General features: G+C 50.9%; 3 gene segments (V, D, J or C); all 3 read right to left on the bottom strand.

Moving 5' to 3' along the window:
- LOC135228350 (immunoglobulin heavy constant gamma 1-like) overlaps positions 1-12,537 on the bottom strand; it is a 441,642-nt gene extending 429,105 nt beyond the window's left edge. Inside the window, exon 1 of the C gene segment in view lies at positions 10,582-12,537.
- LOC104846692 (immunoglobulin heavy constant gamma 1-like) overlaps positions 1-13,552 on the bottom strand; it is a 398,675-nt gene extending 385,123 nt beyond the window's left edge. The window contains 1 exon segment of the C gene segment in view: positions 13,170-13,552. Within this exon segment, the coding sequence occupies positions 13,170-13,188 (19 nt within the window).
- LOC104846689 (immunoglobulin heavy constant gamma 1-like) overlaps positions 1-23,093 on the bottom strand; it is an 868,336-nt gene that overhangs the window by 101,651 nt on the left and 743,592 nt on the right. The window contains 1 exon segment of the C gene segment in view: positions 14,725-14,780. Within this exon segment, the coding sequence occupies positions 14,725-14,780 (56 nt within the window).

Genomic DNA, 23,093 nt, shown 5'->3' with positions numbered 1-23,093 from the left:
TCTCCCACCCTCTCTCCCTCAGCTCCTCTTGTGAACCAGGCTGCATAACCCTACAGGGACCCCTGCCCCACTCGCCCCTGACTGGGCTACCTTGAACAGGGTGACTGTGGTGCTGTAGAAGAGGCTCAGGAGGAAGAGGACAATGAAGGTGGAGGCCATGGCCCATAGGTTCTCGAAGCCCTCTTCCTCAGCGTTCACTTCTCCCTCTGCAAGGGTGACAGGACACAGGGAAAGGTCAGCTTGGTGTGGTACCAAAGATGGGGTCAGTGACAGGGCACGAGCACAGCCAAAGCCTGAGACCACACCGGTCCCAGGGTTGCATCCCTGGTGGGGGGCAAGGACAGCAGAAGCCAGAGGGCAGCAGCGAGTTGATGCAGACAGAGCACTGGCCAGAGAGAGGTGAGTGTCAGCAGAGGGGCCTGAGCATGGCTGGGGCGCAGTCTCCCACAGGCTTCTATTCCATCTGCCCTGCCTGCCTTTTGGGACTAGAACCTCCTAATCTTTCTGGAAGAGCCTCTGGCCAGGCATGACCTGGGGACACCTTGACACTGGTGAGCATATGCTGGCTCAAGGTGGAGAGGAGGGGAAGCAAGGGCACTTTGAGTGGGCTAGTGACACCCACACCCTGCCCCAGGGGTCTGAGGGGTCAGAGGCTGATGCATATGGCACTTGGGGGCTGCAGGTGGCAAACCATGGGCTGGGCCCTAGTGGAGGTTCTCCTAATGTGTCCTGAGCCTCCCTGGGGGGCACAGTTAGGAAGATGGGACCTCCTTTACAGGGTTGGAGATCACTGTACTTGGCCACTGTGGGTGGGAGAGTCAGGGTGGTGTACCCAGGAAGCTGGATGACAAGGCCTGAGAAGTGGCCTCTGGGACCCCTCTTGTCTCCTCTATGTCCTCACATCTGTACAGTGTCTTGCTCCCTGTCTCTCACTCTCAGTTGGGGGACATCCTGGCTAGTTATGCCCTGCCTAGGGCCAAGGGGGCAGAAAGACAGACAGACAACCTGAGGCCCAGGAGAGTGATGGGAATGGACAAGCCCAGGACAGTGCTGAACAGCCCTGTAGGGCATCTCTGGCTCAGGCCTCTGAAGGGCCAGGTGCTAGGAGCATCTGGCGTGGTCCCAAGGACTGACAGTGCCTTTAGGGGGTGCCAAGACCTCACTAGGTCTGTACCCACCCCACTCGCTATCTCCCACATGCCTGCTGGGGGTGGCTGCGGGCATCTGCAGGAAGCTGATCCCACACCCACTGGTCCCCCTGAAGCTTTCTACTGACAGAGGTGAAGGATACCTCCAGGGTCCCTGCCTTCAGGCCCAAGGTCCTGGCTGCCTGCTCTTAGGATGTGGGCATAGACTCCTAGTTCTACGCAGAGATAAATCCTGGGGTGGACTGTCTTATTGAGATCCTGGGCTGGAAGGGCCAGCTCTGTACAGGGCCACCCCTTCTCTCCCCTCAGCACAGGCCAGGGCTACCCTAAGTAGCTGAGGCTGGCTGTGCCTGGATGGGGTCACACCCACCATGGGCCTCTGAGATCTATGTCCTGGGCTGGGGCCTGTGGCCCTGGTCAGAGTCTGGGCCAGGCCAGCCCTTCACTCCTCCAAGCTGAGGCAGGACAAGCTAGCTGTGGGCAAGGTGCAAGGTGCAAGGTGTCTGCGTGCATGTGTGTCTGTGTCCATGTTCATGTACATGTGCTTATCCATATGTCCATATTTATCCATGTCTGCGTGGGTATGTGTGGATGTCTGTGTATCCATGTCTGTGTGACTATATGTCCATGTGTGTCTGTGTGTGTGACCATGTCCATGTGTGTCTGTGTATCAGTGACCACGTGCATGTGTCTCTGTGTGTGCATGCATGTGTTTATATGCCCATGTGTCCATATACCTGTGTGCTCGTGTGTGTGCCTGTGTGTCCATGTCTGTGTGGCCATATGTCCATGTGTCTGCATGTGTCTATGTTTGTCCATGTAGGTGTGTCTATGTCCATGTGTGTTTGTATGTCCATACATCCATATGTCTGTATGTTCACATGTGTGTACCCACACGTGTGTGCCTGTGTATCTGTGTCCATGTGACTGTGGGTGTCCATGTGTGTCTCTGTGTCCATGTGCATATGTGTGTGTCCTTATGTCCATGTGTCTGTGTGCATCTGTATGTCTGTTCATGTGCACGTTGCCTGTGTGACCATGCTCCAACCAACTTTCTTGAAAGCACTAGAGGAGCAGGAAGCTGGAACTCTATGGGGGTGAGCATTCAGCAAGGAGGCGAGGCTGTCCAAAGGGCAGCTGGGCAGTGGGTGGGAGGCAGGTGGGTGATCTGCAGGTGAAGGCAGGGTGAGTACAGCACAGGCAGGTGAACAGCGCTCACTTAGGACCAGTGTCTTGTGAACTGATATTTTTATTTCTAGTTTTTATAATGTACAACTTCTCACCCACAGACATGGTTAGTTCAAATGCACACATGCACACACACACAGAGGCTGGTCACCACATGGGGCAGAGTCGGGTTGCGGGGGCCCAGCCATCAGAAGCAGGTATTGGCCGTGTCAGACATCACCAGGGACACGTTGTACAGGGAGGGTTTACCAGTGGACTTGTCCACGGTCCTCTCGGTTACCAGGTGGGGCAGGGCCTCGTGGCCCACGACACAGGTGAATGTGTCTCCAGCGCTCCATTCCTCCTCAGACACATTCAGGATGCTGTAGGCGAAGTACAAGTCCTTGGTCTGGGGCTCGGGCATTGGGTTGCTGGTGACGTAACTGTCGGAGGCCACAGGCTGTCCCTTCTGCAGCCACTGCACAAACACGTCAGGGGGCGAGAAGGCCTTTACCAGGCAGGTGATGGAGGCTGACTCACGTAGGCTCAGCTGCTCCCGGGTGGGTGGCATCAGGTAGACGGCTGGCTGTTGCTTGACCACTTATGAGGGCAGAGAGATGGCAGTGAGCATGGTGGGGGAATGGAGACCCAAAGTGGCTGGACAGGTTGTCCCACCCCAGTCATCCCCGGCCCACCAGGAAAGGGGCCTCACCTTTGGGTTTGGACATGGTCTGTTTCAGCGGTGAAGGGAGGTCAGTGTGGGTGACAATGCACATGAACTTTTCCCCTGACTCCCAGTCCTCCAGGCAGACGGTGGCCTTGCCTGTGACACTGAAGGTGGCATTGGGGAAGCTCTCGGAGTACAAGAGATCGGTCTTCAGAGCCTCGCCATTCTCGCGGGTCCAGGAGATGTTCAGACTCTCATAGGTGGCCAGGCCTGTGACCAGGCAGGATAGCTTGGCCGATTTAGTGAGGAAGATGCCAGCAAAGGAGGGGGGTGTGGTGAAGATATTGATGCTTGGCGATTGGCCTAGTTTCAAGAGAGAGGTAGGGTCAGTGTTCAGTAGGAGAGAAAGTTGGGGAGGTGTGGTTTCCCCAGAGCAAAGTGGTGGACTTTGCTTCAGGAGTCTTGTGGGAGGGGGGACACGGGGCACCCCCCCCCCGGCAAGAGCTCCCTCCCCGCTGACAAGGAGGGATGGCCCTTGGCTGCCTCAAGGAGCAGATGGCTGTGTCAGTGTGTGTGTGTATGTATGTATGTGTGGTGTGTGTATGTCTGTGCGTTGTGTGTGTGTGGTGCATGTCTGTATGTGTGCATGTGTGTGCATTTTGGGGGTCCCTGCTTGGCCCAGGAGAGGCAAGAGTTGTGGTTGGGACCAGACCCCCCCCCCGCCCCGGGAGCTTGTGCACTCACTAGGCCCGCACACAGAAGATACATTCTTCATGACTTCCTCCCCCTGGTGCCTCGCGACGCAGGTAAACACGATCTGGTTGAGCCAGTCGCTCTCACTGATGGTCAGCATGCTGTTGATCTGGAAGGTTTGTAACCTAGGCTCACTGGGCTTAGGCTCCGGCTCAGCTTCTCCTGTGGTGAAGCCTGACAGCACTGGCTTCCCGTCGCGCAGCCAAACCAGTGAGATCTGCTTGGGGCTGAAGCCTGTGGCCCAGCAGGAGAGCTTGGAGGTGCGGGGCTGACCAGAGAAGGAATCTCGTGGTGGGATGTACACAGTCACATTCGGGGATATCGGGTCTTTGGGCCCTGTGGTGGGGCAATACAGAAGTCAGGGGACATTAGGACAGGGCAGCCTTGCCCCTACCCCCGTGGCCAACTCCATGCACAGAGAGGTGGGGGCCCACTTGCTCTCACCTGGAAGGGGCACTTTCAGGTTCTTGTTCTCTTTGGGGTGCTGGACTTTGCACATCAGGTAGTCTTCAGGGTCCTGGAGGACGTCCACAGAGGGTAAGAGTACCTGAGAGCTGGCCAAATACTTGCCCTCCTGAAGGACAGATGGGAATGTCTTGTATTTCCTGATGTCGATGGCGCTGTTGTTCTTATAGTCCCAGGAAAATTTGATGGAGTCAGGCAGAAAGCCATGCGCGAGGCAGCCCAAGGCCACTTGGCTCTCGTCAGAGCTCTCACAGGAGACGAGAGGGAAGAGAGTTGGAGAAGATGAGCTCTCTGAGGACCCAAGAGTGGACAAAAAGAGATGGAAGAGGTGAGGAGTTGTTTTTTCACACAAGCGGTCATTGTGTCAGGGCAGAGCTGAGCAGTTTTCCCTAGGGCCTTGCCAATCCCCTTCTCCATCCTCTGAGCCCACCTCTGTGTTTCCAAGTCCTGGCAGGACATAGCCAAAAGTCTGGCCCATACTTGTCCAGCCCTGGGGAAGTTCTCCCTCCCTCACTGCAGAAACCTTGCTCAGAAATTTCAGAAGGCGGAAGAGGGGCTTCTTGTTGGAGCAGACAGATCTGGTCCTTCCCGCCAGCACCGATCTCACTTCCACCATTATTACTGCTGATCTCCGGCTGGGTGCATCTCCCCGGAGCCAAGCCTGGGGAAGAAAGCAACCCCTCCCCTGGGGATGGCTCAGAACTCGGGTTCTGGCCAGGCCTCTTGGCCTCCCCTCTGAGACATCTAGCGGCAATGCTGGGTGCCCAGCTCTGACCATAGGATTTCAGCCCAGTGTGCATGGAGTCCAGATAGAGGGTGTGTGGGAGTGCTGTAGACTAGACCTGATGTTTCACAGCCTGTCCCCTGAGCCACACCATGTCACCCAAGGTTAGCATAGCACAGTGCCCTCCAGAACAGTCCAACACAGCCAACTCAGTGCACACTGGACCCACTTGACCCAGCCTAGTTCAATGCAATCCTCAAGCAGCTCAATTGCCTCAGCCTAGCTTAGCCCAGCCCAGCCAAGCTCAGCTCAGCACAACCGAGTTATCCCGGCTCAACCTGCCAAGCACAGCCCAACTCAGCCCAGTTTAGCCCAGCTCAGCTTAGACCAGCCCAGCTTAGCCCAGTCCAGCTCAGCCCAGCTCAGTCCAACTAGCCCAGCTCAGACTAGTTTGGTTTAGCCCAGCTCAGTCCAGTTTCATCTATCCCTGCTCAGCTCATCCTAGCTCATTCCAGCTCAGTCCAACTAGCCCAGCTCAGCCCAGCTTGGTCCAGACAAGCCCAGCTCAACCCAGCTCTGTTCAGCCAATCTTAGCCCAGCTAGCCCAGTTTTGCCCAGCCCAGCTCAGATCAGTGCAGCTCAACTCAGCCCAGTCTAGCTCAGCCTAGTCCAGCCCAGCTAGCCCAGATCAGTTCAGCCAATCTCAACCCATCTCATCCCATCTCACCCAACTTTGTCCAGCCTAGCTCAGTTCAGCATAGTTCAGCCCAACACAACAAAGCTCAGTTTAGCCCAGGCCAACTCAACTAGCCCAGCTCAACCTATCTTAGTCTAGCTGAACCTAATCCAGCTCAGCCTAGCTCAGCTAAGCTCAGTCCAGCTAACTCAACACAGCTTAGTTTAGCCCAGATCAGCCCAACTCAGGCCAGCTCAGTGCAACTACCCTGGCTCAACCTGGTCTAGCTTAGCCCACCTTGGTTCAGCACAACCTGATTCAGCCTAAATCAGCCCAGCTTGGTTCAGCCCTGCTCAGTCCAGCTTAGCTCAGCCCAATAGAGCCCAGCTTAGCTCAGCCCAATATAGCCCAGCTTAGCCCACCTCAGCTCAGCCCAACTCAGCCCAGCTAGCTCAGCTCAGCTCGGCCCAGCTCAGCCCACCTCAGTCAAGCTTAGCCTAGCTCATGTTAGCTCAGCTCAGCTCAGCCTAGCTCAGCTCACCCTAGCTCAGCTCAGTCCAGCTCAGCTCAGTCCAACTTGGTTTAGCCCCGGACAGCCCAGCTCAGCCCAGCTCAGCATAGCTAGCCACGCTTCATCCAGCCTAGCTCAGTTTAGTCCAATTTAGCCAAGCTCAGTTCACCCCAGTTCAGTGCAGCTGGTCCAGCTCAGCCCAGCCTGGGTAAGCCTAACTCAGCCCAGCATGGTTCACCTCAGCTCAGCTCAGCTCAGCCCAGCTCAGCATAGCTCAGAGTAGCCCAGCCCCAGCTCAGCCCAGCACAGACTAGACCAGCCCAGCCAAGCTAAGCCCAGCTTAGCCCAGCTCAACCTAGCTCAGCCCAGCTAGCCTAGCTCAGTCTAGCTCAGCCCAGTTAGCCCAGCTTCATCCAGCCTAGCTCAGCCCAGCTAATCTGGCTTGGTTCAACTCAATCCAGCTCAGCCCAACTCTGCTTAACCCAGTTCAGTTCAGCCCAGGCTCAGTGCAACTCAGCCAGCTAGCCCAGCTGGGATCAGCCTAGCTCAGACCAGCTAGCCCAGCTTCATCCAGCCTAGCTCAGACAAGCTAGCCCAGCCACATCCAGCTTAGCTCAGACCAATTAGCCCAGCTACATCTAGCCTAGCTCAGACAAGCTAGCCCAGCTTCAACCAGCCTAGCTCAGCCCAGCTAGCCCAGCTTCATCCAGCCTAGCTCAGACAAGCTAGCCCAGCTACATCCAGACTAGCTCAGACCAATTAGCCCAGCTTCATCCAGCCTAGCTCAGACAAGCTAGCCCAGCCACATCCAGCCTAGCTCAGCCCAGCTAGCCCAGCTTCATCCAGCCTAGCTCAGACAAGCTAGCCCAGCTTCAACCAGCCTAGCTCAGACCAGCTAGCCCAGCTTCATCCAGCCTAGCTCAGACCAGCTAGCCCAGCTTCATCCAGCTTAGCTCAGACCAGCTACCCCAGCTACATAGAGCCTAGCTCAGCCCAGCTAGCCCAGCTTCATCCAGCCTAGCTCAGCCCAGCTAGTCCAGCTTCATCCAGCCTAGCTCAGACCAGCTAGCCCAGCTTCATCCAGCCTAGCTCAGCTCAGCTAGCCCAGCTTTGTCCAGCCTAGCTCAGACAAGCTAGCCCAGCCACATCCAGCCTAGCTCAGCCCAGCTAGCCCAGCTTCGTCCAGCCTAGCTCAGCCCAGCTAGCCCAGCTTCATCCAGCCTAGCTCAGCCCAGCTAGCCCAGCTTCGTTCAGCCTAGCTCAGCCCAGCTAGCCCAGCTTCGTCCAGCCTAGCTCAGACCAGCTAGCCCAGCTTCTTCCAGCCTAGCTCAGACAAGGTATCCCAGCTACATCCAGCCTAGCTCAGCCCAGCTAGCCCAGCTTCATCCAGCCTAGCTCAGACCAGCTAGCCCAGCTTCATCCAGCCTAGCTCAGCCCAGCTAGCCCAGCTATATCCAGCCTAGCTCAGACCAGCTAGCCCAGCTATATCCAGCCTAGCTCAGACCAGCTAGCCCAGCTTCATCCAGCATAGCTCTGCCCAGCTAGCTCAGGTTCGTCCAGCCTAGCTCAGCCCAGCTAGCCCAGCTTCGTCCAGCCTAGCTCAGCCCAGCTAGCCCAGCCACATCCAGCCTAGCTCAGCCCAGCTAGCCCAGCTTCATCCAGCCTAGCTCAGACAAGCTAGCCCAGCTTCAACCAGCCTAGCTCAGACCAGCTAGCCCAGCTTCATCCAGCCTAGCTCAGACCAGCTAGCCCAGCTTCATCCAGCCTAGCTCAGACAAGCTAGCCCAGCTACATCCAGACTAGCTCAGACCAATTAGCCCAGCTACATCTAGCCTAGCTCAGACCAGCTAGCCCAGCTTCATCCAGCCTAGCTCAGCCCAGCTAGCCCAGCTTCGTCCAGCCTAGCTCAGCCCAGCTAGCTAGCCCAGCTTCATCCAGCCTAGCTCAGCTCAGCTAGCCCAGCTTTGTCCAGCCTAGCTCAGATAAGCTAGCCCAGCCACATCCAGCCTAGCTCAGCCCAGCTAGCCCAGCTTCATCCAGCCTAGCTCAGCCCAGCTAGCCCAGCTTCATCCAGCCTAGCTCGGACAAGCTAACCCAGCTACATCCAGCCTAGCTCAGCCCAGCTAGCCCAGCTTCGTCCAGCCTAGCTCAGCCCAGCTAGCCCAGCTTCATCCAGCCTAGCTCAGACCAGCTAGCCCAGCTTCTTCCAGCCTAGCTCAGACCAGCTACCCCAGCTACATAAAGCCTAGCTCAGCCCAGCTAGCCCAGCTTCATCCAGCCTAGCTCAGCCCAGCTAGCCCAGCTTCATCCAGCCTAGCTCAGACCAGCTAGCCCAGCTTCATCCAGCCTAGCTCAGCCCAGCTAGCCCAGCTTCATCCAGCCTAGCTCAGACCAGCTAGCCCAGCTTCATCCAGCCTAGCTCAGACAAGCTAACCCAGCTATATCCAGACTAGCTCAGACCAATTAGCCCAGCTACATCTAGCCTCGCTCAGACAAGCTAGCCCAGCTTCATCCAGCCTAGCTCAGACCAGCTAGCCCAGCTTCATCCAGCCTAGCTCAGCCCAGCTAGCCCAGCTTCATCCAGCCTAGCTCAGACCAGCTAGCCCGGCTTCATCCAGCCTAGGTCAGACCAGCTAGCCCAGCTACATCAAGCCTAGCTCAGACCAGCTAGCCCAGCTTCATCCAGCCTAGCTCAGCCCAGCTAGCCCAGCTTCGTCCAGCCTAGCTCAGACCAGCTAGCCCAGCTTCATCCAGCCTAGCTCAGACCAGCTACCCCAGCTACATAGAGCCTAGCTCAGCCCAGCTAGCCCAGCTTCATCCAGCCTAGCTCAGACCAGCTAGCCCAGCTTCATCCAGCCTAGCTCAGCCCAGCTAGCCCAGCTTCATCCAGCCTAGCTCAGCTCAGCTAGCCCAGCTTTGTCCAGCCTAGCTCAGACAAGCTAGCCCAGCCACATCCAGCCTAGCTCAGCCCAGCTAGCCCAGCTTCATCCAGCCTAGCTCAGCCCAGCTAGCCCAGCTTCATCCAGCCTAGCTCAGACAAGCTAACCCAGCTACATCCAGCCTAGCTCAGCCCAGCTAGCCCAGCTTCGTCCAGCCTAGCTCAGCCCAGCTAGCCCAGCTTCGTCCAGCCTAGCTCAGCCCAGCTAGCCCAGCTTCGTCCAGCCTAGCTCAGCTCAGTGCAGCTCAGCTAGCCCAGCTTGCTTCAGCACAATCTGGCTCAGCTCAGCTCTGCTCAGCCCTCTTCGATTTAGCCTAGGCTCAGCCTAGCTCAGCCCAGCTAGCTCAGCTGGGATCAGCGCAACTCAGCCTAGCTAGCCCAGCGTCATCCAGCCCAGCTCAGCCCAACTGGCCTACCTTCATCCAGTTTAGCTCAGCCCAGCTCTCTTCAGCCCCGCCGGCTCAGCCCAGCTAGCCCAGCTTGGTTCAGCTCAGCCTGGATCGGCTCAGCTGAGCTCAGCTCAACCCATCTCGACCCAGCCTAGCTTGGTCCAGCTCAGCTTAACACAGTCCTGTATAGCCCCCAAAGCCCAACAGAAGAGTCCTAGATGGAGGCACCAACCCCAATAGGACCCGCTACTTTAGCTAAAGCCATCTTATTATTGGAGTCCTGGGCACCCAGGCTTAGCCCAGGGCCAGTTCTTCCCTGGCACTCCTGCCTCTGCCCCCCTCTTGCATCCTCTCCTGGTCAGCTCCACTTAAGACCCAGAATCCTGGTCCTCTGGCTCCAGCCCAACCACCTATTGTTCCAAGGCACTATCACCCTTCAGCCACAATGATTATTTCCTGGAAACTTTAAATTAATTAAAAAAAAAAAAAACTTGCAAGAATTGAGGAACAGCACTTCCTCCCTTCCTACCATAGCACGTTCCTACCACAGCAATAAAAAACCTCTTTGGCTCTAGGATGGTCAACAGAAAAAAAAAAAAGGCTAATTAATTTCTTCCCTTCGTCCCGTTTACCTTCTGAGCATCCTTTTAACCTGAATTCCTTTCTTCTGAGTCTACAAAAAGCACTTGACTATTACTAAATTCTTTATAGCTAAAAACCATCATTAAAAACTATCAGGATATGAATTTTATCTGAATTTGTCCTTTAACCTTATGCTCTTCACCTTAAAGCTCTTTAGAAGGTATACAGTACTTTAAAGGGCACAAGAGTGACATAAAACCCAAAGCTGCCTTTGTAGCTTAAATAAAGACAATTTAAATGGTGCTTTGTATACTTTAAAGCATCATGAAAAATATAGTCATGAGCTAGTAAGCAACAGATCAACTCCTGCCAATTTTTCTCCCATTATCCTCTAGTAGAAGTCCGGACCAGACCTTGGTCACTCAGGGAACCACACGAACAAGCCTCCCCCTCTCACTTGAGAAATAACATAAAGGCTGATTCTCCTTTAAATAGAAATAAAACATCAATACTAACATTGAGGAGCAGCAAACATGGCAGTGCCAGCTGCTTTTCTCTTACCTTCTCTGTTGTCTGGTCACTCCCAAGTCCCTTGAGGCTCTTTGGCATTGAATAATCCCTCCAAATTCATTGAAAAAACTGCTAGTTCATGAATAGCCAGGTTGGCTATTGGTGGCAAAAGCCAGGATTGCATGTTTCCAGTCCCAGATGGTCCTGGGAGACTGCACGGCCAGGGCCAGGCCGTGGTGGACCCACACATAGCCCCTCACCAAGGACTTTTCTTCAACTCAGGAACCAGGCCAGTTATCAAAAACAGCACCTGCACTTCAAAAGTCTTTTGTTCCAAAGTTCCTTTCTCACGTGCTCTCTGGCTCACTTTTCAATAATTCACCAACTAACATGTTTAATTGAAATAATTCAGCACAAACATACTCACTTCGCCTGTAATTAAACCTAAAGTTAAAATATGTATATATATCTTGAATTCAAAATTTTAATCCTGAAATTAATACTTAAAGAGTGGTCTTCAAAAATATTCAAATGTATCGGTGATTGTTGCACAGCAGGGTTGATGGAATTGAACTCCCTGGACTGTACGTATGAAAAATGTTGAATTGGCCAATGTTGCCAATTTTTTACAACAATAAAAGAATTTGAAAAATACTAAATAACAGAGTAATTAAAAAGTTATATTGATGCATTCATAAACCATACCTGACTGTTTCATGTCTTAAATGCCTTCCTTTGAAAAATGAATCTAAATTAGAAGTTGATAAGCTAAGACTGAAAAATTAAATTCAGCTAGTTAAAAAAGGAACTCAAGTTTCATCTCTCCAGTCAGCATCTGAGCCTTATTTTAGAAATGCAAATTTCCCAGGTGTTGTTTTTCACAGTGGGACACTTTCAGCTATATGAAAACCACTTCTTCAAAACCATGAACTATAAATTTACCAACGCTGTTTTCTTGTTTCCGAAAATAGACTCCCTGTGTGACCTGCTTCCTGCCACCTGCTGCAGGTGTCCGAGACCCCTCTGCAGCCATCTTGACTTCCAACTCAAGTCACATTTGTTCAATTAATTTTTAAAAACAAGTTTGATTTCTTAGCAACAAAACTCAATTTTGAATTGGGGGAAAAGACTACCACATTTTGCTATTTCTTGCCTAACCTAGCCCCAAAAACCTATCAATTCCAGAAAGACACGACTCCTGGCTGTTACTTGAGTGATAAGATTTTTAAATACTTTGCCATTTTTTAGCTAACATACTTGAAAATCTCTCAAAATTTTAAATAACCTTTTCTTGACTGTTTTCCTCAGGGAAACAAACAAAGGTACCCCCTCTTTTTAATATTTAGCAAGCATGCCTCTTACAATGAATAAATCATTTTCTCTTAGAAACCGTCCTCACAAAGCAAAGCTCCCTAAGAAAGTCATATTCAGGAGGACTGGGCGCATGGTCCCTAGAAGACTTTGGAAGACCATCAAGACAACAACTGCACCCTTCCTTGATAGATTCGCTCACTGGAGCAACAGTTTTTCTAACCGATACAGAATTTTAAGTCCAAATCTAGTGCAGAACATACCTCATAATTCTAAAAACAGTATCCCATTTAGCACTCTACATGCAGTGTCCCTGTGGTTCTACAGACACTGTGCTAGCCTCAAACTATTCCACAAACAGTATATTTGGAAAAACTAAAGATCTCCTATTTTGAATCAAATTGTCCTCTAGGCACAAAGAGTCCCCAGTCCCTTCTAGCCGTCTTGCCCAAACCCTTCAAACCCCTGGCCCAGGGTCTGCCTTTTTCAGGAGTTCAGGCTGTCCATCAGACACTCCTGGCATTGAATGAAGTCCAGAGAAGCATCAGAAAAACCATGGGGTCTCCCCAATCCCTGAGGTTTCCAAGCCCCTGTCCCCTCCTGGCCAACCCCTATTGGGTCATGTCCACTGACCAGCCTGCAATGTTCAGAAAACCCCACAGACACTAGCAGAAAGCAAAGACCCCGAAGGGCTGTTCTTACCTGAGGAGACGGTGACACTGGTTCCTGGGCCCCAGTAATCCATACCGTAGTAATCACAACGGTGAAATCTTCTTCCCCACCCCACAAAAACCCGGGCACTGGCTCAGAGAACCGGCCACCAGACACCTGCATCCTCACAACTCTTCCTATCACAGCCGATAGCCCATTCACACTTCCTTCCCTGCCCCAGGACTCTCTGCAGACACCCACGAGAGACCCTGAGTTCCGACCTGGACCCTTCCAGATCACTGCCACCTGCACAGTCAGACCTAGCGGACAGTGCACTCCCACTTCAGCCTCAGAGATCAAACATGACTCTGGGCAAGAAAATGCCCACAAAGTGGGTGCTTTAGAGCCTAGTGAAAGCTCTCATTCCCACACAGAGTCCTGACCATCCCTGAGAAACTCAGCAAGCAGAGAAACATCACCCTCAGACTGACCATAGGAGCCGCCCTGTCCCAATACCCACAGATGCCCGGCCAGTCATCCTGGGAGAAGAGGGAGATCAGGTCTCCCTCTCCTGCCCTCCAAAATGCCTTGGTCTCTCTCTGAGATGGAAACCTTGCCCTCTAAACTTCCCCTAAGTACAGTTAAAATGCTGAGTGGGGAAGGGGGTGAGAACTTACCTGAGGAGACGGTCACCATGGTCCCCTGGCCCCAGTAGTAGAAAAAGCCACATTATGACAAATGTGCCAGGGCCCCGGGCAAGAACTGGTGCCTGACTACAGCCTTTGCAGACCTCTGGACTGTCTCAAACTGAGGCCCGGTGAGGGCCAAGAGGGCAGAGAGGACTCCTGAGGCCAAGGGTGGCCGAGACCCCCAGAGAAACCCCCAGCTGGAGAACCCGGGAAAAAGGGCAGTGGGAGCCTCCTTTCTTTGCCCCTGTAAGCTGCAGTCCTCACTTCAGCCCTGCTTGAGCCTCCCAGACTGTCCCCAAGTCTTCTTGTTCTGAGATCCAGAAACCCACATTTGCCTCCAAAATACTGCCAAAACCCTCGGAGAGGATAGATAGGCTTCAAGGACTCACCTGAGGAGACGGTCACGAAGGTCCCTGGGCCCCAGGCATCAAAGTAGTCACATTGCCATGTGCCCCGTTAAGGGGTGTACAAAAACTCTGACCCAGCCTGGCTGACCAATGCCCAGTGCCCAAGCTGGAAAGCCCTAGGTCTTCATGTCCCAAAACATGAAAAATGACTCTACCTTGTGTCCCAGGAGCAGGCAACCCACCACCCCACAGAAACGTTCTTTGCAGAGCATAGAACCAAACCATGCACAAACAGCCTCAGATACAGCCCCGGGGGCCCCAGAAGGACCCACACAAACCAAGGACCTCCAGAAATTTCTTTCCTAGAACCAGGACAGAGGAGGCTAGACCAGATCAAGGAGACAGAGAGAAAGCCGACTTACCTGAAGAAACGGTGACCAGGGTCCCTGCGCCCCAGTAACCAAATGCATTGCACAGGGACACAGCCACAGTTCTTGCCCTGACATAAACCCACCAGGAACCCATGGTCTACAGCCCATGATCCCAGAACACGCACCATAGATGCTGGCCATGTCACACAGACCCCAAGGTGGAAAGAGGAGCCAGGCAGAGGTGCAATTACCTGAGGAGACGGTGACTGGGGTCCCCTGGCCCCAGTATTTGAAGTATCCAAAGCCATACTAATAAGATTGCCCAGCTCATCGACACAAAACTCTACACAGCTCTGGATGCTCCACAACCCCAAGAAAGAGGTCCAGCTGGCTGGGAACCTAAAAGCGTCGCTCACCACTGGCCAGCCGGCTGCAGAAGACACTCACCAGAGGAGACAGTGACCAAGTTGCCCTGGCCTCAGTATTTGAAGTAGCCATAGCCACATTGACTTGCGTGGCTGGCCCTCTCACGCATAAACTGCCCTGCTCTGCCCCAACTTTTCCTTCCCTGAAAATCCCCTAGGCTTCTCTCACCCAGCCCTCAGCCTTGGTCCCTCAGCTGCTGCTCAAGGGTCTGCCAGCTCTGTGGGACATTTCCAAGTGGGGCCAGAACCCCATGGAACTCCCAGCTGTCCCTCCAGTTCCAGGTGACCAATGGCAGTGGAGATGGCTGCCTGAATGCTGTGCACCCTTTGTCCCAGTGCTCCCACCAGGCTGGCTGCAGACCCGAGGGACCAAGCCAGAGAGACTACATGGGGGACTCACCTGAGGAGACAGTGACAAGGGTGCCTGGGCCCCAGTAATTGAAGTAAGCATAGCCACTGTGATCCAGCCCTACGCCAGGTCCTACGGAAACTCTATCGCCCAAATATGTTCTGTGCTTGGAGAGATGGCCCACCACTGCCCCAGCGGTTGAGGGCATGCACTTTATTGGTGGGGGGCGGTCCACCCTGACACTTGAGCTCAACACAAGGGTCACACTGCTTTTCCTGCTTAATGCTCTGATGGATGCCTGGGCTGGAAGGACACATTCAGCTTTCTGCAGCTGTAGTCTCCCTTGCTCTCCCTTCCTGTCCCACCTAGCCTGCTCCCCAGGACACAGGACCCTGCCTGGTCCCCATTCAAGATGGACTCTGCCTTCTGTTCCTGGAATGTGCCCCATCTCATACCCACTTGTAACATCCCCCTAATCCTCCAAGACTGTCCCAATGCCACTCCTCTTCCAGCTCTTTCTGGCACCCTGCCTGTCCCACTCCCATGGGACATGACAGGGAGCCCCCAGGGTGAGCCAGATGTACAGGCTAGGAGCACCCAGGCCTGGATCAGGCAGCCTGGCAGCAGTGCCTGTGCTTTTTGTAGCCCCATCAACCATTGTGGTCCCAGTTAGCACAGCCAAAACCCAGCAGGAAGGCAGAGAGGGGGCTGTGGACAGGGAGGCCCTGGAGCTGCTGAGGCTGCAGGAGGGTGGTGGGGTGAGGTGGGGTCTGGGGACAGTTTGGAGGGTGAGAGGTGCAGGCAGAGGAGGAAGCTGAGGCCACTGGGGGTTGGCACGGCTAGGGTGAACTGGGCCCCCCGGTGTGGGATGCAGCCAGCAGAGTGGGGCATCTTCCCCTCACCTCCAGCTGCAGAAACTCTGTGGTCTGTGCAGAAATGCTACCTCATGAAGGCCAACACGCTGTGGGCATCCCATGTCCCTTTTAGAGACAGAGCAGTTTGAGGTTGGGACCCCATGCTGTCTCCATTCTCCTTCCATCCAAGTTCTTTCTCCTGTGAGCATGAGGAGGCCATGGGCATGGGCCGTCACTGACCCATGGAGCAGAGGGTTCCTTCATGGAGTGTGTCAGTGCCCAGGCCTGGCAGCTTCTTCTCTCTTTTATCACATTGACATGTCATTTTCACATGTTCTCTGTTGGTTTTCACATTGAGTGGGAGCTTCTGAAGGGCAAGGACCTAGCCATGCCCACCGTGTGTCCCCACCAAGCAAAGGGCCTGGTCTTCTCTCCATGCCCACTTCTGGATCTGGGGTCTGAGGAGAGGTGAGTGCAGGGGGCCTCGAAAGACAGCCTGAAGGTGAAGGCCCTCCCCGAACAATCATCCCCCTTAGACCTGCTCATGCTTCTCCCCACTGAACCAAGCAGCAGAGATGGGTGTCCCTGGCTGGGTCGTCTCAGGGCAGCAGGATGGGAAGTCATTTGGACTGGGCACTCAGGCAGGTGCACAGGCCCCAGAGGGCAGGTATAGGCGGGAACAATGAGCCTATAGCACTGGTCACTGACGTAGGTGGACTGAGGTGGGACAATGACCTTGTGAATGTTTGCAGCTGAGGGGACAGGTAAACAGGGTCTTGACATGTCTGTGTAGGGAGTAGAGGGATTACTAGGCAGAGGAACAGCCATGGGAAGTTCCAGAGGCATTAGTTCCTCTGATATGGCTGGATTTAAAGGTGGTCTGTGACCCAGTGAAGGGAACCATGTGTCAGAGGACTACTGAAGATGGAGAGGAGGCTGTTCAGAGTTTCACTGTAGTTGATTCCCTCTGGGGTATCCGGAGGATGACTTTGGCCTGGGATAGGAGCATGTGAGGAGGGAGTGCAGGGGGTGGTGGGGGGACTAAGAGATAGACAGGGGCCTCTACAGTGTGGGGGGAGGGATATGGGGGATACTACAGGGTGGCAGAGGGGATGGAAGAGGTACCTACAGGGTGGAGGAAGAGATGGTGGGGTGCCTACAAGGTAGAAGAGGGATGGTGAAGCGCCCCTACAGGGTAGAGCAGGGGATGTGGGGGGTCCTACAGAGTGGAGGAGCTGATGGAGCGTTCCCTACAGGGTGGAGGAGGGAATGGCAGGGGGTCCTACAGGGTGGAAGAGGGAGGTGAAGAAACCCTACAGAGCAAAGGGGAGACAGTGAGGGGTCCCTACAGGTGGGGAAGGGATGATGATGGGACCTACAGGTGAGGAAGGGGATGGTGAGTGGTCCCTACAGGGTGGGTGAGAGACAGTGTGGGGTGCCTAAGGGTAGAAGAGGGATGGTGTAGGGTCTCTACAGGGTGGAGGAGGGGATGATGGGGGAGTGCAGGTGGAATATGAGTGAAGCTGTGTTGTGGGCAACAGGGCTGCAGATTTCTGAGATCATACTTACAGGGCTTGTGATCAAGCCTGGGGGTCCAGTTATCTGGCTTGGTCTGCTGGAGGTATTTTGAGATGCTGCTGGGGAACAGACCATAGGCAGGCAGGAGTGGTCCCTGGTGATGTTAGCCTCAGGCTGCTGGTGTGTGGTCCTAGCTGGTGGGACTTCTTTGGATGTGGTGGGTGAGTCCCAGGCATGTGAATAAGGCCCAAAGCTGGGGACAGACAGATGGAAGAGGAGAAATCAGGTTAGGCTGTGAGGGGCTGTCAAGGCAGATGGGACTGAATGACCTGGGGAGGGTCTATTTAGGAGCCCTCGGTGGGAAAGAATCAATAGGTGTGAAGCAAGGAGAAGGTGAAAGTGAAGAGATGACAATGTGTTCTGAAAGCCTGTGACCTGTGGGGGGTGTGGTCTGGGAGTGGGGTCTCCAAGCTCACCAAGGTTCGGTGATGGGGGAGGGCCCTGTTCTTGCTCTCTTATCTGAAGCTAGGGTCCTGCTGTCTGGGAACTTGGGGGAAACTCACATCTTAGGGGGCAGGGTCTTTCTTGGCACCCCCAGTCTTCAGCCCCATTTCTGGAGGTTCTTCTTCCTGCGGTCTCAACCCTGGCTCTGGGGCCTCCTGTCTCTCTTCCTGGGGTGTGGGGGTTGCTGCCCCAGGCAATCAGGAAGCACCTGCTGCCACTTCTCTGGGGGAAGGGAAAGAACACACTGTGCTCAGCCCCCAGCATGGTCCTGTCTGCCAGGTTGACCCCAGAATTCAACTTTCGGAGGGCCTAGCTCAGCCCTACAGAAATGGCTGCACCCTATCCCCTCCTCCTGCATGATGTAATGATGCCTTTACAGAGTTCTTTGAGCCTCTTGGACAAAGTCTAGTCTCTCCCAGGCAATGCTGTAGTACATCCAGCATCCCACAGTCCATCATGTCATTCTCCTCTTGCCTAGGTCATGGTCTTCCTGCAGTATCCCATGGCCAAGTCCTGAGGGCTTGCCCCCACCCCCCACCATAAGTGCACACTAAGGACAGGGGTGTGAACAGTGCAAGGGTCATATCTTATGGACCACACATGGTATCTGGATAGTTGTGTTGGAGTGGCCAGAATGGGCCCACCAGCCTCTGACCACAGCTGGAGTCTCCTGGTGGGTCCCCACCCCCACCTGAGCAGTAGATCTAGAAGGGGTCTCCTGGCTTGGTTGCTCTAAGCAAGACTTGGAGCTAGGCTGAGGGCAATGGAGAAGGCCCTGTGACCACTAAAGACTCTCAGCTACTCATTGATTAGAGTATGTTCATTCAATTGCTTCCGAAAACAGGGAGTAGGAGTGGAGACTTGAACATATCACTTTCAATAATGTATAGAACATCTAAACAGAAGATTAACAAGGAAATAGAAGACCTGAACGACACTATAAATGAAATAGACTTAACAGACTTTTAAAGAACCCTTCATTCAACTACAGCAGGATATATGTTCTTCTCCAAATGCACATGGATCATTCTCCAGGATAGACTGTATGTTAGGCCACAAACAAACCCTCAATAAATTAAATAAAAATTTGAAATCATATGAAGTGTCTTCTCTAATCACAATGGAATGAAACTAGTAATTAATAACAGAAGAACTGAAAATTTCACAAAAATGTGGAAATTAAATAGCATACTATTAAATAACCAATGAATGAAAGAGGAAATCACAATGAAAATTAGAAATACTTGGAGACAATTGACATGAGAATTAAAGCAAAATATACCAAAACCTATGGTATTTAGCGAAGGTGGTACTCATGAAAATTTATAGCTGTAAGTGCCTACACCAAAAATGAAAAAAATACCTGTTATAAATTGAACTGTGTCTCCAAAAATATGTGTTGTAAATCCTAATTATTGGTTTATTGAGGCTTGATTTGTGACCTAGCATATGATCTAACCTGGAAAATGATCCGTGTGCATTGGAGAAGAATGTATATCCTGCTGTTATGTTAATGAGATTATATTAGCGTTGGGTGTGTCTTAAGTCAATCTCTTTTGAGATATAAAAGAGATTAAACAAGCAGATGAGCAAGCAGAGTTGGAGAAGTTGTTGTTGTCGTTAGGTGCCGTCGAGTCTGTTCTGACTCATAGTGACCCTGTGCACAGCAGAACGAAACACTTCCCCGGTCCTGCGCCATCCTTACAATCATTGTTATGCTTGAGCCCATTGTTGCAGCCACTGTGTCAATTCACCTCTCTGAGGGTCTTCCTCTTTTCTGCTGACCCTGTACTTTGCCAAGCATGATATCCTTCTCCAGAGACTGATCCCTCCTGACAACATGTCCAAAGTACGTAAGATGCAGTCTTACCATCCTTGCTTCTAAGGAGCATTCTGGTTGTACTTCTTCCAAGACAGATTTGTTTGTTCTTCTGGCAGACCGTTGTATATTTGATATTCTTTGCCAACACCACAATTAAAAGGCATCAATTTCTCTTCAGTCTTCCTTATTCATTGTCCAGCTTTCACATGCATATGATGCAATTGAAAATACCATGGCTTGGGTCAGGTGCACCTTAGTCTTCAAGGTGACATCTTTGCTCTTCAACATTTTAAAGAGGTCCTTTGCAGCACGTTTACCCAATGCAATGCGTCTTTTGATTTCTTCACTGCTGCTTCCACGGTTGTTCATTGTGGATCCAAGTAAAATGAAATCCTTGACAACATCAATCTTTTCTCTGTTTATCATGTTGTTGCTCATTGGTCCAGTTGTGAGGATTTTTGTTTTCTTTATGTTGAGGTGTAATCCATACTGAAGGCTGTGGTCTTTGACCTTCATTAGTAAGTGCTTCAAGTCTTCTTCACTTTCAGCAAGCAAGGTTGTGTCATCTGCATAATGCAGGTTGTTAATGAGTCTTCCTCCAAACCTGATGCCCCGTTCTTCTTCATATAGTCCAGCTTCTCAGATTATTTGTTCGGCATACAGATTGAATAGGTATGGTGAAAGAATACAACCCTGGTGCACACTTTTCCTGACTTTAAACCACGCATCCTCTTGTTCTGTCCGAACAACTGCCTCTTGATCTATGTAAAGGTTCCTCATGAGCACAATTAAGTATTCTGGAATTTCCATTCTTCGCAATGTTATCCAAAATTTGTTATGATCCACACAATCGAATGCCTTTGCATAGTCAATAAAACACAGGTAAACATCCTTCTGGTATTCTCTGCTTTCAGCCAGGATCCATCTGACATCAGCAATGATATTCCTGGTTCCATGTCCTCTTCTGAAACTGGCCTGAATTTCTGGCAGTTCCCTGTTGATATACTGCTGCAGCTGTTTTTGAATGATCTTCAGCAAAATTTTGCTTGTGTGTGATATTAAAGGTATTGTTCTATAATTTCTACATTCGGTTGTGCAAAGAGCTGGAAATGGAAAGCCAAAAGGGAAGAACATGCTCAGCGTTTCTCAAGCTGAAAGAACTGAAGAAAAAATTCAAGCCTCGAGTTTCAATAGTGAAGGATTCCATAGGGAAAATATTAAACGACACAGGAAGGATCAAAAGAAGATAGAAGGAATACACAGAGTCATTATCCCAAAAAGAATTGGTCGATGTTCAACCATTTCAAGAGATAGCATATGATCAGGAACTGATGGTACTGAAGGAAGAAGTCCAAGCTGCTCTGAAGGCATTGGCGAAAAACGAGGCTCCATGAATTGATGGAATATCAATTGAGATGTTTCAACAAACAGATGCAGTACTGGAGGTGCTCACTCGTCTATGCCAAGAAATATGGAAGACAGCTTCCTAGCCAACTGACAGGAAGAGATCCATATTTATGCCTATTCCCAAGAAAGTTGGGGAAGAGAGATGCCAAAAACATGAAGACTGCCCAGGAGCTGAAGCTCAAGAGAGACAAAGACATTCTTCCAAAGGTAATACAGACAGAAAGTCTTCCTCCTAGAGCTGGCACCCTGTATTTGGACTTCTAGCCTCCTAACTGTGAGAAAATAAATTCCATTTGTTAAAGCCACCCACATGTGTTATTTCTATTACAGAAGCACTAGACAACTAAGACCAATAACCTAAGTTTACACTTTGAGAAACTAGAAAAGAAAGAGAAAATAAAGTTAAAAAGCAATCTGAAGTAAAAAATTAATAAAGATTAGAACAGAAATAAATGAAATGGGTAATAAAAAATAGAATCAGTGAAACCAAAATTTGGTTCCTCAAAGGATCAACAAAATTGACAAATCCTTAGCTAGGATGAAAGAACAAAAGAGAAGGCTCTGGTAAGCAAAATCAGAAATGAAAGTGGAGACATTACTAGTGACCTTATAGGAATTAAAATGCTTATAAGAGAATACTATGAACAATCAATCTCAACAGACCTATTACAAGGGAACAGATTGAAACAGTAATCAAAAACATCCCAACATAGAAAATTCCAGAATTAGATGGCTTCACTGATGAATTCTACCAAACCTTCAAAGGAGAATTAGTCTTCCAAAAACAGAGGAGGTGAGAACATTTTCTAACCCATTCTATGAAGCCAAAATTACCCTGATACGAAAGCTATATACTGCAGGAAAACTATAGACCAATATCCCTTATGAACATAGATGTAAAAATCCTGAACAATATACTAACAAAGAAGTAGATAAGAGTGAATTGTGGAATTTTAGTGGTAAAAACAAAAGGAAACCAATGAAGATGTCATATTGGTTGAAGACAAGGAATTTCCTTACCATTCCATAACCAAAAACAAACGAAGAAACAAAAAAACCAAACCCACAGCCGGTGAGTCCATTCCATCTCATAATGACCCTATAGGACAGAGTAGAAATGCTCCACAGGGTTTCCAAGACTGTAATCTTTACAGAAGCAAACTGCCACATCTTTCTCCCACAGAGCAGCTGGTGGGTCTGAATCACCAACCTTTTCATTGGTAGCCTCGTGCGCAATGTGCCACCAGGGATCTTTTTAAGGCATCTGAAAATAATGTTTATTATCTATGTTCATGGCACAGAGGCCTATTTATGTCAATCAAATCTTATTATTTGATATTTATTGTTGTTCTTAGTTGCTGTCAAGTTGGTTTCGACTCATGGTGGCCCCATGTGTGCAGAGTTGAACTGCTTCATAGAATTTTCAAGGCTGTGACTTTCAAAAGCAGATTGCCAGGTCTGTTTAAAGAACCATCCTTGGGTAGGTTAGCATTGCCAATCATTTGGTTAATGGCCAAGTGTTTAACTGTTAGCACTGTCCAGGGACCCTTAATTTGATATTTAGGACTTCTGTAGCTTTATTTATCAAATATCCTTGTCTTTTGTCAGCCTGCTTTGGACTGAGAGTTGAGCTGTTCTGTCAAAGTAGCTCTGCTCATTTCTTCTCTTCCTGTTAGTTTCTGCTTTATGAATTTTGTTGTTATGTTATTTGATGCTTGGGTATTCTTAACTACCATATTTTCGTTATAAATTATACCACTTAACATTATAAAGTATACTCTTTAACACATTTAATGCTTTTTGGCCCAAATTCTACTTCGCCTGGTATGAAATAGTAACCCCCACTTTCTTTTTATTTGAATTTGCCTGGCATAAATTTGTGAATATTTCCCCCAACTTTTCTTTCTTTACTGTGCTTTAAGTAAAAATTTATAATTCAAGTTAATTTCTCATACAAAAATTTATAAACACATTGTTACATGATCCTAGTTGTTGTCCTTATAATGTGACAGTACACCCCTCCTTTCAACCCCAAATTTCCTGCGTCCATTCAACCAGCTTCTGCCCCTTTTTGCCTTCTCATCTCGCCTACAGACAGGAGCTGCCCATTTAATCTCATGCATCTGCTTGAGCTAAGAAGCACTCTCTTCACGACTATCGTTTTATGTCTTTTAGTCCAGTCTAATCTTTGAAGAGTTGGCTTCAGGAAAGATTTCAGTTCTGCACTAACAGAGACTCTGGGGGTCATGTCTTCCGGGGTCCCTCCTGTCTCAGTCAGACCATTAAGTCTGGTCTTCTTACTAGAATTTGAGATC

The sequence above is a fragment of the Loxodonta africana genome, chromosome 21 (assembly GCF_030014295.1).
Source record: "Loxodonta africana isolate mLoxAfr1 chromosome 21, mLoxAfr1.hap2, whole genome shotgun sequence".
NCBI classification, from domain to species: domain Eukaryota; kingdom Metazoa; phylum Chordata; class Mammalia; order Proboscidea; family Elephantidae; genus Loxodonta; species Loxodonta africana.
The sequence above is the reverse complement of the archived record's forward strand: the minus strand, read 5'-3'. Positions and strand labels throughout refer to the sequence as shown.